Source organism: Pantherophis guttatus, chromosome 2 (assembly GCF_059756535.1).
Source record: "Pantherophis guttatus breed Tessera chromosome 2, ASM5975653v1, whole genome shotgun sequence".
Lineage (NCBI taxonomy): Eukaryota > Metazoa > Chordata > Lepidosauria > Squamata > Colubridae > Pantherophis > Pantherophis guttatus.
Genome location: NC_142064.1, coordinates 183,087,074 through 183,100,661, shown reverse-complemented (window position 1 = coordinate 183,100,661; position 13,588 = coordinate 183,087,074). Strand labels below are relative to the sequence as shown.

At 39.7% G+C, this 13,588-nt stretch overlaps 1 protein-coding gene across 1 annotated transcript in view; it reads left to right on the top strand.

Moving 5' to 3' along the window:
- The window catches only part of AFAP1L1 (actin filament associated protein 1 like 1), a 78,362-nt gene that overhangs the window by 31,319 nt on the left and 33,455 nt on the right, over nt 1–13,588 (top strand). Inside the window, exon 2 of the mRNA XM_034405676.2 lies at nt 12,805–12,933. Coding sequence (XP_034261567.2) covers nt 12,805–12,933 — 129 coding nt within the window. The remainder of the gene's footprint in view (nt 1–12,804; nt 12,934–13,588) is intronic.

Below are 13,588 nucleotides of genomic sequence, written 5' to 3'. Positions count from 1 at the left end.
TAATTTCTATAGTTTTTTCAATGTATGTTAGCAGACAATGGGCAATAAAATTGTTTTATTCAGCAAACTGGAATTTCAGCCAACCTAGGAAAACCACAGGCACAAAGGAACAATTCTGGGAGAGTTATATTTCCCCTCGGTGGAGGATTTCCTAGAGATTCTGGCCTTAATTCACATTCTTCCTTTCTCATTGAAAACATTTTATGAATGGAAAAGACTCAGAGGTCTATTGGAAAGAGAGATAAACTGCCTAAAGCTCTTTAAGGTTAGTTTATAAAGATGACCCCAGGGTTCAGTGTCCAAAGGTGGGCACTGAGACTAAAGTCCTAAAGGGCTAGAGCAGGGATGTGAAGCTTGCATCGTCATGGCGTCATTGTGTGACGTATCGTGACTTTTTCCTCCTTCGCTAAATCGGGTGTGGGCGTGGCCAGCACATGATGCATCAGGCCCACGGGCCATGACTTTGATAGCCCTGGGTTAGAGAAATAGTTGAGAACACTTTGAAGGATTAATTTAAATCAAGGTATTGAAAGGTGGTGTTGTGGTTAGTTTCACAAATCTCTGTAAGAATACTCTTCAATATTCTTAGAAATTATACCTCACCCACTGTATTTTCTCATAAATAAGAAATGCATCTTAACCGAAGATACCGACATGTCATGAAATTGATAATATTTGCTTAATTTTCAATTTTATACATACACACACCAATATTTAGGTTTAGAAAAGCAAGACAGAACTTCTTTCTCCAAAGGTTTGTTTTGTTAATGTCCATGCTAGGCCTCAGTTTTTAGGGTGGCTAATTATTTTGAGGCCTGAGCAACAGGAAGTCCTTTGTACTAAATTAGAAACAATGATTATTCCCTGGCCCACCCTTTCAGCCTTCACCTGCAACTGGAAGGAAATGCTTGCAACAAGGAAGGAAACAACAGGAACTGGGAGCTTCCAAAGTTGAAAGAAGAAGTTGAAAGATTCTAAATCAAGAAATCTGCAAACAGAGTCAGAGAACACTATGGACACATGCATGGGGATGATTACATAATAGCTCCTTCCAAATCCAATCTTTTGTGCACCCTTCCTCTGAATTTAGCCTCTTTATGGATCCAATCAATTTGTTGGTGCTCAAAGCCCCCCCCCTCCTTATATCATAGAACATAGAACACTTTCAATTTATGTTGCTCTTGTTTGCAGCTTAATTTTTAAATTGGCTTAAGGGAAAACATGTATGGCTAAGATAAAACAGATTTCAAGGTTATTCACTCCACACAGCAGACTACCCTGTGCACAATTTCCCTGCTGCTGTGTTCTCTCTCTAACTTCTGAACCTTTTTCATCAGTGATAGAATGACATTGGGAGTAGAACTTTGCCTAATATGTATTTGAGTGTTTGCTGACTTGAAACCTCCTAGTGTTTTTTTTTTAAGATAGCTAATTAAGAGCTTTTATAGAGAGAGAAAAAACAAAAGTAGGTGCAGGTGACACCATTTTGTTGTTTCTTCAGTCACTTGAGGTAAATGGGTTTCAGATATCTAAAACCAACAGGAGCATTCAAGGCAGTACAAGATCAATACTATTTTAAAACCACATCCAGAGGTCAAATTTGTGGTGGAACATTGAGGAACAAAGGCTTATGTCACCTGTTTTCTGTCCTGAAATTTTTTTTGTTTTGTTCTATCCTGGCATCATGGCAACTAGACAATGTGGATTATCTCAGAGTTAACTACTTCATTATGAAGATTAAACTTTAAATATTGTTCTAGGATTAAAAGTTGAGCAGGGTTCTGGGTTTTCCTTTTACCTTGTTTTAATTGTTGGGTTGTAGATAACCTAAAATCTGGTTGTGATAGAAATAGGATATAAATCTAAGATTGACTCTGAAATGCTTCTTGCCTCAGCAAAATAAAGGATAAATTTATGAACTGGAGCAATTTTGAGCAGCTGGAATCTTAACACCTGGAAAAGGGAGGGAAACATTCCTAATATTACTAAGGTAATTGGGTATAAGCATATAAAAAAGAAGTCCATTTAGGTGTTCAAATGTTCATCAATACTATAGGGCACGGGTATCAAACTTGCAGTGTCACGTCATCACGTGATGTTTCATGATGTTTTTTCATGGGGTGGTGTGGCCCGTGCATGACGTATCTGGCCTGTGGGCCGCCAGTTTGATACCCCTGCATGACAGGGAGCCAGAGAAAATACTTACAGATTAACAGAGTTGGAAGGGACCTTGTAGGTCATCTAGTCCAACTCCTCACCCAAGCAGGAGACCCTACACCATTTCGGACAGATGGTAGTTTCTTCTTGAAAGCTTCCAGTGATGAAGCTCCTACAACTTCTGAAGGCAAGCTGTTCCATTGGTTGATTACTCTCTGTAGATTAAGATGCAGGGAGTCTCCTGCCTTGACAATTGCTCACCTGCTTAGATCTCCTTCCTTCTATCCCACCCACTCTGGTTTGCAGTTGAGTTCATCTAAAGGATACAGAAATACCTTTTGATGTTTTCATTTGTTTGTTTGTTTTTAACTTCTGAGATCATGCCATTTATTGACATAGTTGCTTCCTGCATCCTTGAGAGAGAATTCCAAGCTGGCTAGAGCCTTGCTACTTTGACCTTCATCTTTTTGGATTTTTGGTGGTCTTGTTAATACTAGATAAGCGGCATTGCCTTTTGCTGAAAATTTCTTAAAACCACCCCATAAAAATACTTTTCAAAGAAAACTATTAAGCATATCTCATTAAGGAGTATCAATTAGAAGCTATTCACACAAGATAATTATATGGAAAAATAAGAGTATTAATATAAGAAAGCTACATGTCCCTAATATGATTTGGATCCAAAGTGTCCTTCCAATTATTGAAGAACTGTTTCATACTACATATCAGATCAGGTAAATTCAATTTCAGGAGTTGTATGGATGGTGTCAACCCTAGCATCCTTGAGTAGCTCTAGTGTACCAAGAACCTCACAGAGTGCAATGTTGATATCTATCAAATGTTTCTAACCAGTTATTTTAAGCAGCAGCATTAGTCACAAGCATGGTTTCGTTGACATCAAATGAAAGAGCAGGCACAAGCTTTTTTTTCTTTCTTTACAAAACAATTGGGTAGAATAGTGTTTGAGTGTTTTTCTTCCTATAATTAGTTTTGCAATGATCAGAGACCTGCTCTTTTTGTATTTATTTAGTAACTAGAACCTATGATTAAGATCCACTTTTGAGGAGATGAACTGACTTTTAACAGCTATTTTAGCCATAGGTAATCCACATATAGGCAGAAAACATTTCCTCATGCTATTTTCTACCTGGAAAACAAACAAACATTCAGAAATACACTTGGTATATGTTCACCCTTTTCTTTACTTCTGCAATAGGTCTAATGTATCAAGAATGTATTAAATAAAAGTTGACTGTGCAACACATATCCACCAATTTTAAGATATTCAGATGGATTTTTATTTATATTGTCCTGTTCTACTGGCTATCATACAAGAAGACCTGTCATAATTCTGATAGATTCACCAATATTTAATGGTATAAATAAATATATGACTAATTTAAGGCACAATTTAATAAGTACTAGTTGAAGTGAGAAAAAAGTTTCCGTAATTTTCTAAATACTGCAGCAGGAACAACTTTCAGTTACTTGATCAGTATAGTATTTTCTTTTTCTTTTCTATGTCAAAAAATGTTTTCATTAAGGAGAAGATTCGTTTTATGTAGAAGGGCTCAATCTTTGAGACCCTAATTCTCCAGAGTAATTGCAAAGATCAAAGGAGGGATTTTCCCAGTTAACATGAAAAACAGTATATATTTTCATTGGGTCATTTTGTTAATATCTAAAAAAAAAATGAATGCAGAGGCAACATTTGGCTTTTATAGAAAACTAAGCAGAGTTGGTCCTAGTTAGTATTTGACAGAGGACTACTTGGGATTTCCAGGGCTGTGGCCTAGACTGTTAGAAGAAATCAGTAGCAAATCACTTCTGTATCCCGTGAGGAAAACTGATATGTTCCTGCTAGTCACCCTGAGCCAAGTTGACTTAAAAATGAAAAAAACTGCAAGCAAGTACCGTATGGTATGTAGAATTGTTCATACATAGTACATTTTACATGGCAAGTTAAACTGAGATTTTAATGAGCTCTAAAATAGCATAGTGAAGTTACACTGGAATATCTAGAAATATGACACCCATTTTTAAAATTAGATTGGTATCAGTTCAGAAAAACTCTCAAAGATTTATATGTAATTATTTTGTAATATGTTCTTTCCAGTGAGATAAAGTTCTTAATACTATCTGGGCTGCTTGAATTTCCAAGTGAGCAATCCTGTGATGGAAATAATGTTTGATATACAAGTATTAAACTTGAGTATACTGGACACAGCGTTATATGTTATGTATGTGTGTAATGTGTATGACAACCCATGTCACAAAAAATTGAGATGCATAATTAAAAAACAATAAATACATAAAAAAATTGATTTCACTGATCCCCTAGCCTGAAGACATATCCATGCCTTGAGGGACTTGCGGTTAACAGGAATAGAGCTAATCTCACTTCCAGGGAAGAAGATTCCATAAAATGGATGCAATGACAGAGAAGACCCACTTCCTGGGACATGCCAACCTGAGAATTGCAGTATGCATTCTGTTGGGGACAGGTGAAGTTGTCCCTTAGGTAATCTGGCCCTCATGAAGTGTTTTAAAGGTCTTTAAATTTAAAAATAACATCTTGAATTGGATCCTGAAATCTGCAACAAATGCAGTTCTCAGAGCAGAAGAATAAAATTATTTATTATAGGGGCACATATAATTGCCTTGCATTTTGCACCACCTGAAGCTTCTGAATACTCTTCAAAGGCAGCCACAGGTCGACCACATTACAGTTGTCCAATTGGGAGGTAACTGGACATGAGTGACAGGGAGCAGGGGCCGCTGATACAGGAATAGGGAGTAACAGGTACACAACACAAAACTGCAAAGGCCCTCCAAGTCATGAGTTCCATCTGCTCTTTCAGCAGAAGTCATGAGTCTAGGACAGGGGTGTCAAACTCGATTTCATTGAGGGCCGCATCAGGGTTATGTTTGACCTTGGAGGGCTGGGGTGGGCATGGCCAAGGTGGGTGTTGCCAGCTCGACGTCACTTGTGTTGGGGGTGTCGGTGATGGACCGAGCACTCTGCCAGGGAAAACAGGCTCCTGAGCTCTGTTTTCATCTGCAACGGCTTACTGCAACTCTCTGCCAGTGAAAATGGAGCTTGGGAGTGCCACCCGCAGCCCTCACAACCTCCTTTTTCAGCTGCAATGGCCTCCTGCAACTCTTTGCCAGGGAAGACAGAGCGCCGGAAGGCCGCACACAGTCCTCCTGAGCTCTATTTTTGCTGGCAGAGGCACTGTGGAACAGTACTTCACTGTTTTCAGGGTGGCCCTGCAGGCCAGATCTAAGCACCCTGCAGGCCGGATCCATCCAGACCCTGGGCCTTGAGTTTGACACCCCTGGTCTAGGAGGATCCCCAGGTTGCAACTTGGGTCGATCTGGCAAAATGCCATCCATTCCAGCGCCAAAGATGGCATAGTCTTAGAACCAGAAGGCCCCAAACCAAAACGCCACTCAATCTTGCCAGAGTAAGCAACCTCTAGGCACAGGGATAAAATGTTCACAGCATTGTTTAATTTGCAAGGGGAAGAGATATATAATTGGTATCAACAGCATATTGCTGATACCTTATGCCACAACAACAGATGAACTCACAGAAGAGTGCCATATAGAAGTTAAATAGGAAATGGGAAAACACTGCACCCTGTAGCACCCTACATAATAGTGATCAAGTGTGAGATTTCTCCTCCACAACTACCATTGATTGGAATTGGCTTTGGAGAAAGGAAGCAAACCAGTACAGTTGGTACAGCCTTCCCCCAGTCTTCTGAGCCAATCAAGAAGGATACCGTGGTTGATAGTATCAGTAGCCGCAGAGAGATCAAATAGGGCAAGGGTGATGCATAATCTCCATCCCACCTTCATTAGAGATCATCCCAAAGCATGACTGATAATATTTCCATCTCAGATCCAAATCATAACTGAAAGGGATCCAGATAATTCGCTTCTTCCAAGGTCCTCTGAAGCTGCTGTACAACAACCTTTTCAATCATCTTCCCCAAAAAGGGGAGGTTAGATACAAGTCAAAAATTGTCCAATATAGTGGTGCCCAGTGATGGCTTCTTGAGAAGTGTGATGAACCAGGATCTTCTTAAGATGTGAAGGGTCAATGCCCTCACTCAAAGAAGAATTAGCCACCATTAGAACTCCCCTTTAACCAGCTAGGAGGGGCACCGATCTAAAAAGCAGGTGTCTCAGCTCACAGTCCTAATGTTCCTGTCCATATGTTGATGTGGTTTCTTTTCAAAACATAGCTCAGACTCCATTTGGAATCAGTAGATATGCTTCAACTTTGTTTGGCTGTTGTCTTGACAATAAGTAATGTTTGTCTTTTCCTTTTGCATCTCATTAATTGTTTCCCATCCATCTTAAGTGTTGGTGTTCTAAAGAAATATCCTCATTGGAGGATCAAGAAGCCAGTTTATTGGTTTATTTTAATCTGATGGTTACAGATCTGTTTGATTTGGGGTGGGCGGTATTGCAGTCTGAGCACATATGAAGGCAACACATGGGAGAAGATTGCACTATATCCTTCCTGAATCTTTCTGATCCCATTGTCTTTTGGATGTTGTTGGGTTCTCCCAGCCACCCCAGGTAATCATGGCCAGAGGGTCAAGATGATTGATAGAAAGTCCAATGTCACCTGGGGACTATAAGACTTTATATAAGACTATATAAATTAGTCTTATCAGTGGATGGAGATTGCCCACCTCTGAATGTTTTTCTCATTAAAGTGACAGGATTCTAGTTCTCTAAAATATGCAGTATGAAAAGAATTTATTAAAAGCCGGTCAGTAATTGATTATAGACATGTATATGATTAATACTTTGTTGACAACAATCTTATATTAAGAATTTCCATGCTACATTTTAATCTTGATTTTTTTTACTTTTTCTATCTACTATTTCATATGAGAGGGAGAGAACACACACATCCAAGACTCTTTTTCATACTGTTTTATATTCTAATGCTACCCTCTTGTGGAACACTCAATGACTACAAAATATACAGTGTTATATTGTTATACTGTGGCTGTATAGTTCATTTAAGTACTCTTTGATTGCGGTTATCAGTAAATTGAATCTTCTACTTAATTACTTGATTTGTGTCTGTCTAGAGACTCATTCAAGTATGAACAGAAGCTCTCTTCTGGCTAGTTCTAGGCTAGTGGTGATGGATGGGAACAGGAAAATAAGTGTCCTATGTCATGCATCTTAAATCATGCAATTTCCACATCACTTACTATGCGACCTAACTGGAGCACACAAGGCACAGATTTAAGAACTATATATTTCTATTCTTACCCTTCACAAAAATGTTTATTGACTGCAACTGAATCTAAGGAGAAAGAGGTGCCTACCAATGCTTGCTCAAAGCTGGCATATTTGGGAACGAATATCTAATGAGGTCAGGTATGACGTATTTGTCCCTCTCCTTCCTCTCTTTGACTGCACATCTAACATAAAGACACTTTGGTATGGTGCTTTGCCCATTCTTTTCTTAACCAGTGGTATACCTGCTGTTTCAGCTATTTATTAAAATATGGTCTTTATAATTAAATGGAAATGCCTAATTAAATGCTGATGCCTCCAATTACCATCCTATAGCAATGCCAGAAGAGGAAAGGGGAAGAGAAATTTTAGATTTAGGGGTCCCCTCTTATTCTTGCTGAGGCAGCTAACTCAACATTCCTGATAGGCCTAATAGGCCTCTCTTAGGTATACCCCTTATTTGGAGCTGCCCATATCCCTTTTCTGGCATGTGCTGTCTTTGTAGCCTCCTAACCTAAAACTCTCATATTTTGCTTGGCTGTATTGAAGAAGGAGGAAACAGAAGGCTAGGGAGATAAAGCACCTCAGCGGAGGCCGCAGGAAAACATTTATGATAGAGGCATCCTGAGCCTGCTGTGAACTCAGGTTCCAAATCTGTTCCCAGCAACAGGAGACCAAGGATCTTTGCATCCCAAAGGTAGGAAGAGGGATAAGGCAGAATGAAAAGAAGATTTTGGATATATATTTAGGGTCACTTTCATCTCATGTTGCCATTTTTGTAGTGCATGTAGGGGATTTTATATGAAGGATGCAACAGTGGAAGAATATTGACACTTTCAACCTCTGCTTGGAAGTTTTCCAGATACATCTGGTCAGCCACTGTTTGATATAAGATGCTGACTTAGGTAGTCCTTGTATAGCAAAGAAAACCCTTCCATTCTAGCCTTAACCAAATACATTGAGGTTGAGATGGAAAGCATCACGCTGTATGCGTGCATGCATGTGTGATTTTTTTTTCCTTTTCAAATTTTCCTCACAAATACTGTATTGCCATTCCCCAATGGCAGGATCCACACAACATACTTCAGTAGGCCAATGATGGGGCAGGCTATTGTGTGAACTTGCTGCTCATACAGGTCAATACTTGGCAGAGAGGAGCAGCTTTAACTCAAAATTTTACTAAGGATTTGCAAGGCAAAGCCGCCTAGTCAGGCATACTACAGACCCTGCCAAATTTGGACAATTTAGGGCAGGGTCCAAGCCCCACCCAATCAGTCCTCCAAGAAAAAGAGGGAGTTGTCCAGCAGCTGAAACAAAAGGCCTGGTTACCACAGAAGACGCATTCCAACATTGATTGCCCACAGGAGCCAAACTCTAGCCTGTTTGCCAAAGTGGCCATTGGGGAGGAATCATTGTTATAATGAAATCTTGCAAGTACCATCTTGGTAGGTGTGGTCATGAGGTTACAAAGCCTTAACTCAGTTAACATAATTAAATGCTTCCAGAGCCAACTGTGAAGTATTATGATTTTACTTGAGGCATGCTATGTTGATGAACCCTGCATATTTTCTAAGACCTAGAGTGGATCCACAAATAGTCTGTCTCCAGATTTGGGAGATACTGTATTCTTAGGATCTGTAGTAAAGATCTACGTGAAATGAACAGGATGGCAGTTCACATGCCTCTCACATGATTCAGAAAAGGACTTAAGTTTTCCTGTTATTATGGTGTTTCTATAGGAATGTGAAGTGTGTGTCTGAACAACCCTGCTTACCATTTCCCATAAAATGCTGAGTCAGCATTCTGGAATTCCCAGCATGGGCAACGCTGCTGAAATCTTACCTAAATGTGGAAGAATTTGTACTTACAAAAACTTGATATTTGTGGTTGTGACATAAGCTAAAATTATCTGATTCGCATGGAATTGTGGTTTGTTCATATTCATGAGTTGAAGAGATTAGAAACCAATTCTTATACCTGGCTCAATTAGTTGGAGTATCTTGAAAGAAACTATACAATGTCCAGTTGCAAGTTCTTATAGTTGCAGCTTCTCATGCAGAACATGGGACAATTCCTTGATATTCATGTATTTGGTCTAAAGCCTAAATGGAACCTGTGTGCAACAGATGATAGGATCTGGGTCTATTACTACAGACTTCTTCCTAACTATCTGGAGAAAACTGGCATACATATTTAGAAGAAATAAAATGAATGATCTTAACACATATACATATGTACAGTTTCCAGCTTTGCTTCTTCCTTCACTTCTATTCTGGTTACGCTCTGTTGATTCACAGTATGCTTTCCTTTATTGGGTTTGTAAATATCTTTGCATAAAATTGGATATAACACATATCTGGACCATGCTGCTGTTCATATGATGTTAAAGAAATAGTGAAGACTGAATCAAATAGTTAGAAGTGGATGATCTATAATGTAGCAATAGATTTTCAAACAAAAAGGCAGCTGTTTATTAAATTGTCCTGGAGTGGATAATGTATATTTGAAATATACCAGATTATATTCTAAACAGTTATGGAGATATGATTGATCTCTTATTAAATGAGATGGTAATGGAAATAAATGTTAAGCTGCAAGTAGGAGATTACAGTATAAAGCAAGACTTCCAAGATAGCTTTATTGAAATGTTAGTTATTCCAGATAAAGGGTGTGTATGTGTGTATTTTTATATGTGTGGTATCTCAGTGTGTAAATTAGGTGATAGTAAATGGTAATCAACCAACGGACAAGTGCCTTAGCTAGCTCTGATGATAGACTAGAGAAAATAACATGCCACCAATGACTTCATGATTCAGCACTGATGATGGATTTCTTGATGATTTGATGGTTACTTTAGAGGATATTTCCATTCTTCTACAACAGGGATGTCAAACTCACTGTTGTGGCCCATTAGCTCCACTGGCAGCAGACTCGGATAAGGAGTCTGGGGAGGAACTTGGGCCAGTTCTGAAGTCTGCGGAAGGCTCTGATGGATGCTCTGCGTTGGACGCAGAGATAGAGCCAGGGCTGTCCAACATTTCTCAGCCACCGGAGAGGCAGCTGCCTTTGGAGGCTGATATAAGTTAGGAGGAAGAACAGCTGGGGCCTGTTCCAGATGCACATATGTGCAGAGCAGTTAAAAGAGGTGAACAACAGAGGACAAGGAGTCGACTCGGGAAGCAAAGCACACATGGATGCTGAATGGCCCCTCCCTGGCTGGGGAATAAATAGAAGGAAAGGGAAGTGGTTGTCGTAGGAGACAACAGTTCATATTTCCGAAGATTTTGCTGTTGTGTTTCATGCCACAAAGATTGCTTACCAGAACTTAATTGTTTGGCTGGGAGCTCATGGCCTTGCAATTATCACAAGGAACTGATGAGATCTGTACTGCAGTTAACTCCTTGAAGACTATTGCCTGGACTTTTCGGTGGGTGAATGCAATTAATTCACAAGAGATAAATAAAGAGGGGGTTTTCGTGACAAGGAGTCTGTTTCTTGCTTCTGCTAAGGCTGGGTCAGAACATTCACAGCCCACGGGCCAGATGCGTCACATGCTGGCCAAACCCAACCCCGGTTTAACGAAGGGGGAAAAAGTCCTGATTCGTCATGGGACAACAACGTGACGATGTGAGTTTGACACCCCTGTTCTATAATATCAAGCTAGAGCAGAGCTGTCAAACTCCTGGCTCGTGGGCCGGATGCGTCACAGACTGGCCACCCCCACTCCCGGTTTAGTGAAGGGGGAAAAAGTCCTGATACGTCACATGAGGCCGCCATGACAATGCGAGTTTGACACCCCTGGGCTAGAGCATAAATAGCCACAGCTGCAATTGTATTCCAAAAATCCTTCATTAGAATTCCTGAGCAAAAGCAGCATATTAAAAAGAATTAGATAAATTCATGAAGGATAAGTCTCTCACTGGTTATTTGTTGTTATGACTATGTATTGGGGCTGTGCCATATTCAGATTGAAAAAGAAAAAAAAGGTGCTTCAGAGCATGCATGGATAAATGTAAACATTTGTTGGTAACTCCTTAAAGCAAGTTTGTCTGGGATTGTCCTTACAAGGCACAGTTGGTTTAAAGAGCTGTCAACAAGTGTTATGTGAATACTTCACTTGTCCAAAGCAGTTCTCTGCTGCTTTGAATTTGAAGCATTCCATAAATCTACTAAACATTATTTCTACTGTCAAAGGTAGTATATAGGATGTAATTATGCATATCAAATGTCATAACTTTTCTGAAGCATCTAGGGTGAACTCTGTCTTTCTCAGTTAATCATTCAAGGACTTTCCTTCATATTAAGCCATGGAAAAAGTCTTTAGCCTTTTTAAAAGGGACATGATAATGAAAGGATGCAGATTGACAGAGGAGTGGAATAGGTGGGAAAAGGAAGTGTATTAATACTGTTACAGAATTTACAGAATTCTGGCAGTGTTACAGAATTATTGTTTCAATGTCCCTTCCTGCCCCTTCATTTCAAGTTCTGATAACAGGTAAATGGCTCTGAGCCTTTAAATGTGAACTGGAGGAGAGCACATTTCTATAAAGATACCAGAAGGATTTATCCACTCTTGGACTTTAACAATCTAAGACAGAAGAGGATTAATATGGACATGAGCTACAACAACATTATAAATGAGCAAATGCAAAAATGACAAGAACTTGAAAGGCGAAGTAGGTGGGGCCTTGAATGAAAGGAATCTTTCATTCCTTCATGTCCCACCTACCCATAAGCTTATGAGACCTTTTCTAGAACCCAGTGCCAATGGTTTAAATGAAGGAAGCTGCAATACCTGTCCCGCTCCCTCATTAATTAAATTGCCCTATTTTTCAAACTTTTGTTCATCTGCCAACTGCTGTAAGATCCAGTGCTGGCATATAGTTTTGTGGAATTGGGATCGTAGAAACACCCAGGAGCATAGAAGAGTTCAGAGGCAGATGCATAAATAAATGTCTTAAATGTATTTATTCATATGATAAAGCATATTAACTATGTACAACAGAGATCAAGTCTCATGAGGAACAAACATGAAAAGAGAGAGATGGAGAGAGCAAGGTGGAAAAGGTTGGAGGGGGTTTTATACTCGGGGTAAGCCCCTCCTTTCCACATAGGGGTGGAGACACTCTCTGCCTCCACTGGTGTCTATATGACACATGTGCCAATGGCTTGCAAATACTTGACAAGTTTCTTCTTGAACTATAAAGTACTGTCCAGCATATCATGTGGGGAAGAACCCAGGCTCACATGAAACTTATCAGCGCTTCCATCCCCATTCCTCTGTTCTTTTTTTACTTGAACAAACTCTTGTGTCTGTTACAATATTGGCTGAAGTGGGTGAACTCTTAATTCTAAGATCTTCCTTTCTGCCCATAGTACTGGATCAGCTTCTTCCCGAGCTGAACATCCTGCTCAAACTCTTGGACCATGAATACCTGAGTGCCACCACAGTGGAGAAGAAAAACACAGTTTCAAATATCTTGCAAAAGCTACAGCCTCCTGCAGGTTGGGAAACCCTTGTCATATTTCATCACTGTGTTTTAATTTACTGTTTTCCTTTTTTTTCCTTTTTGTACAACCGTAACTCTAAAAAATATGTTTGGCATCTTTTCTTCCTTGATTGTGACATGTTTTGACTCCTGACATGTCTCGGCAGGTGTCAGTTTTTTGTTTAGGTATTGGGGAATCACTGGAATGATTGCAACATTTTTCCAGTCGTTTGCCTCCAGTGACAGTTGACAGTAATCAGTTGCCTGGCCAGCAAGTCCTGTTTTGCTCTTTTAAAAGCAAATGTCTCAGAATGGTTTCCTGAAGGCAAAAGGCAAGTTGAGGCTTTGTTATCAAGGACTGTCCATGTTGCCAGAGAGGTATAAAACTATATTTTCATGAAAGATGAAAATATAGTTTTATACCTCTGCTCACAATAGAATCCCTTATGCCACTAGGCTTGAAATTTTGGGCTTGGACAACCTGTAACTATGCTGCCTATGGTCTGACCTAAGTATAGTACACAAAATTGTCTGCTACCATGTCCTACCTGTCAACGACTACTTCAGCTTCAACCACAATAATACATGGGCAAACAATAGATACAAACTCAAGGTAAACCGCTCTAAACTTGATTGTAGAAAATACAACTTCTGCAACAGAGTGGTCAATG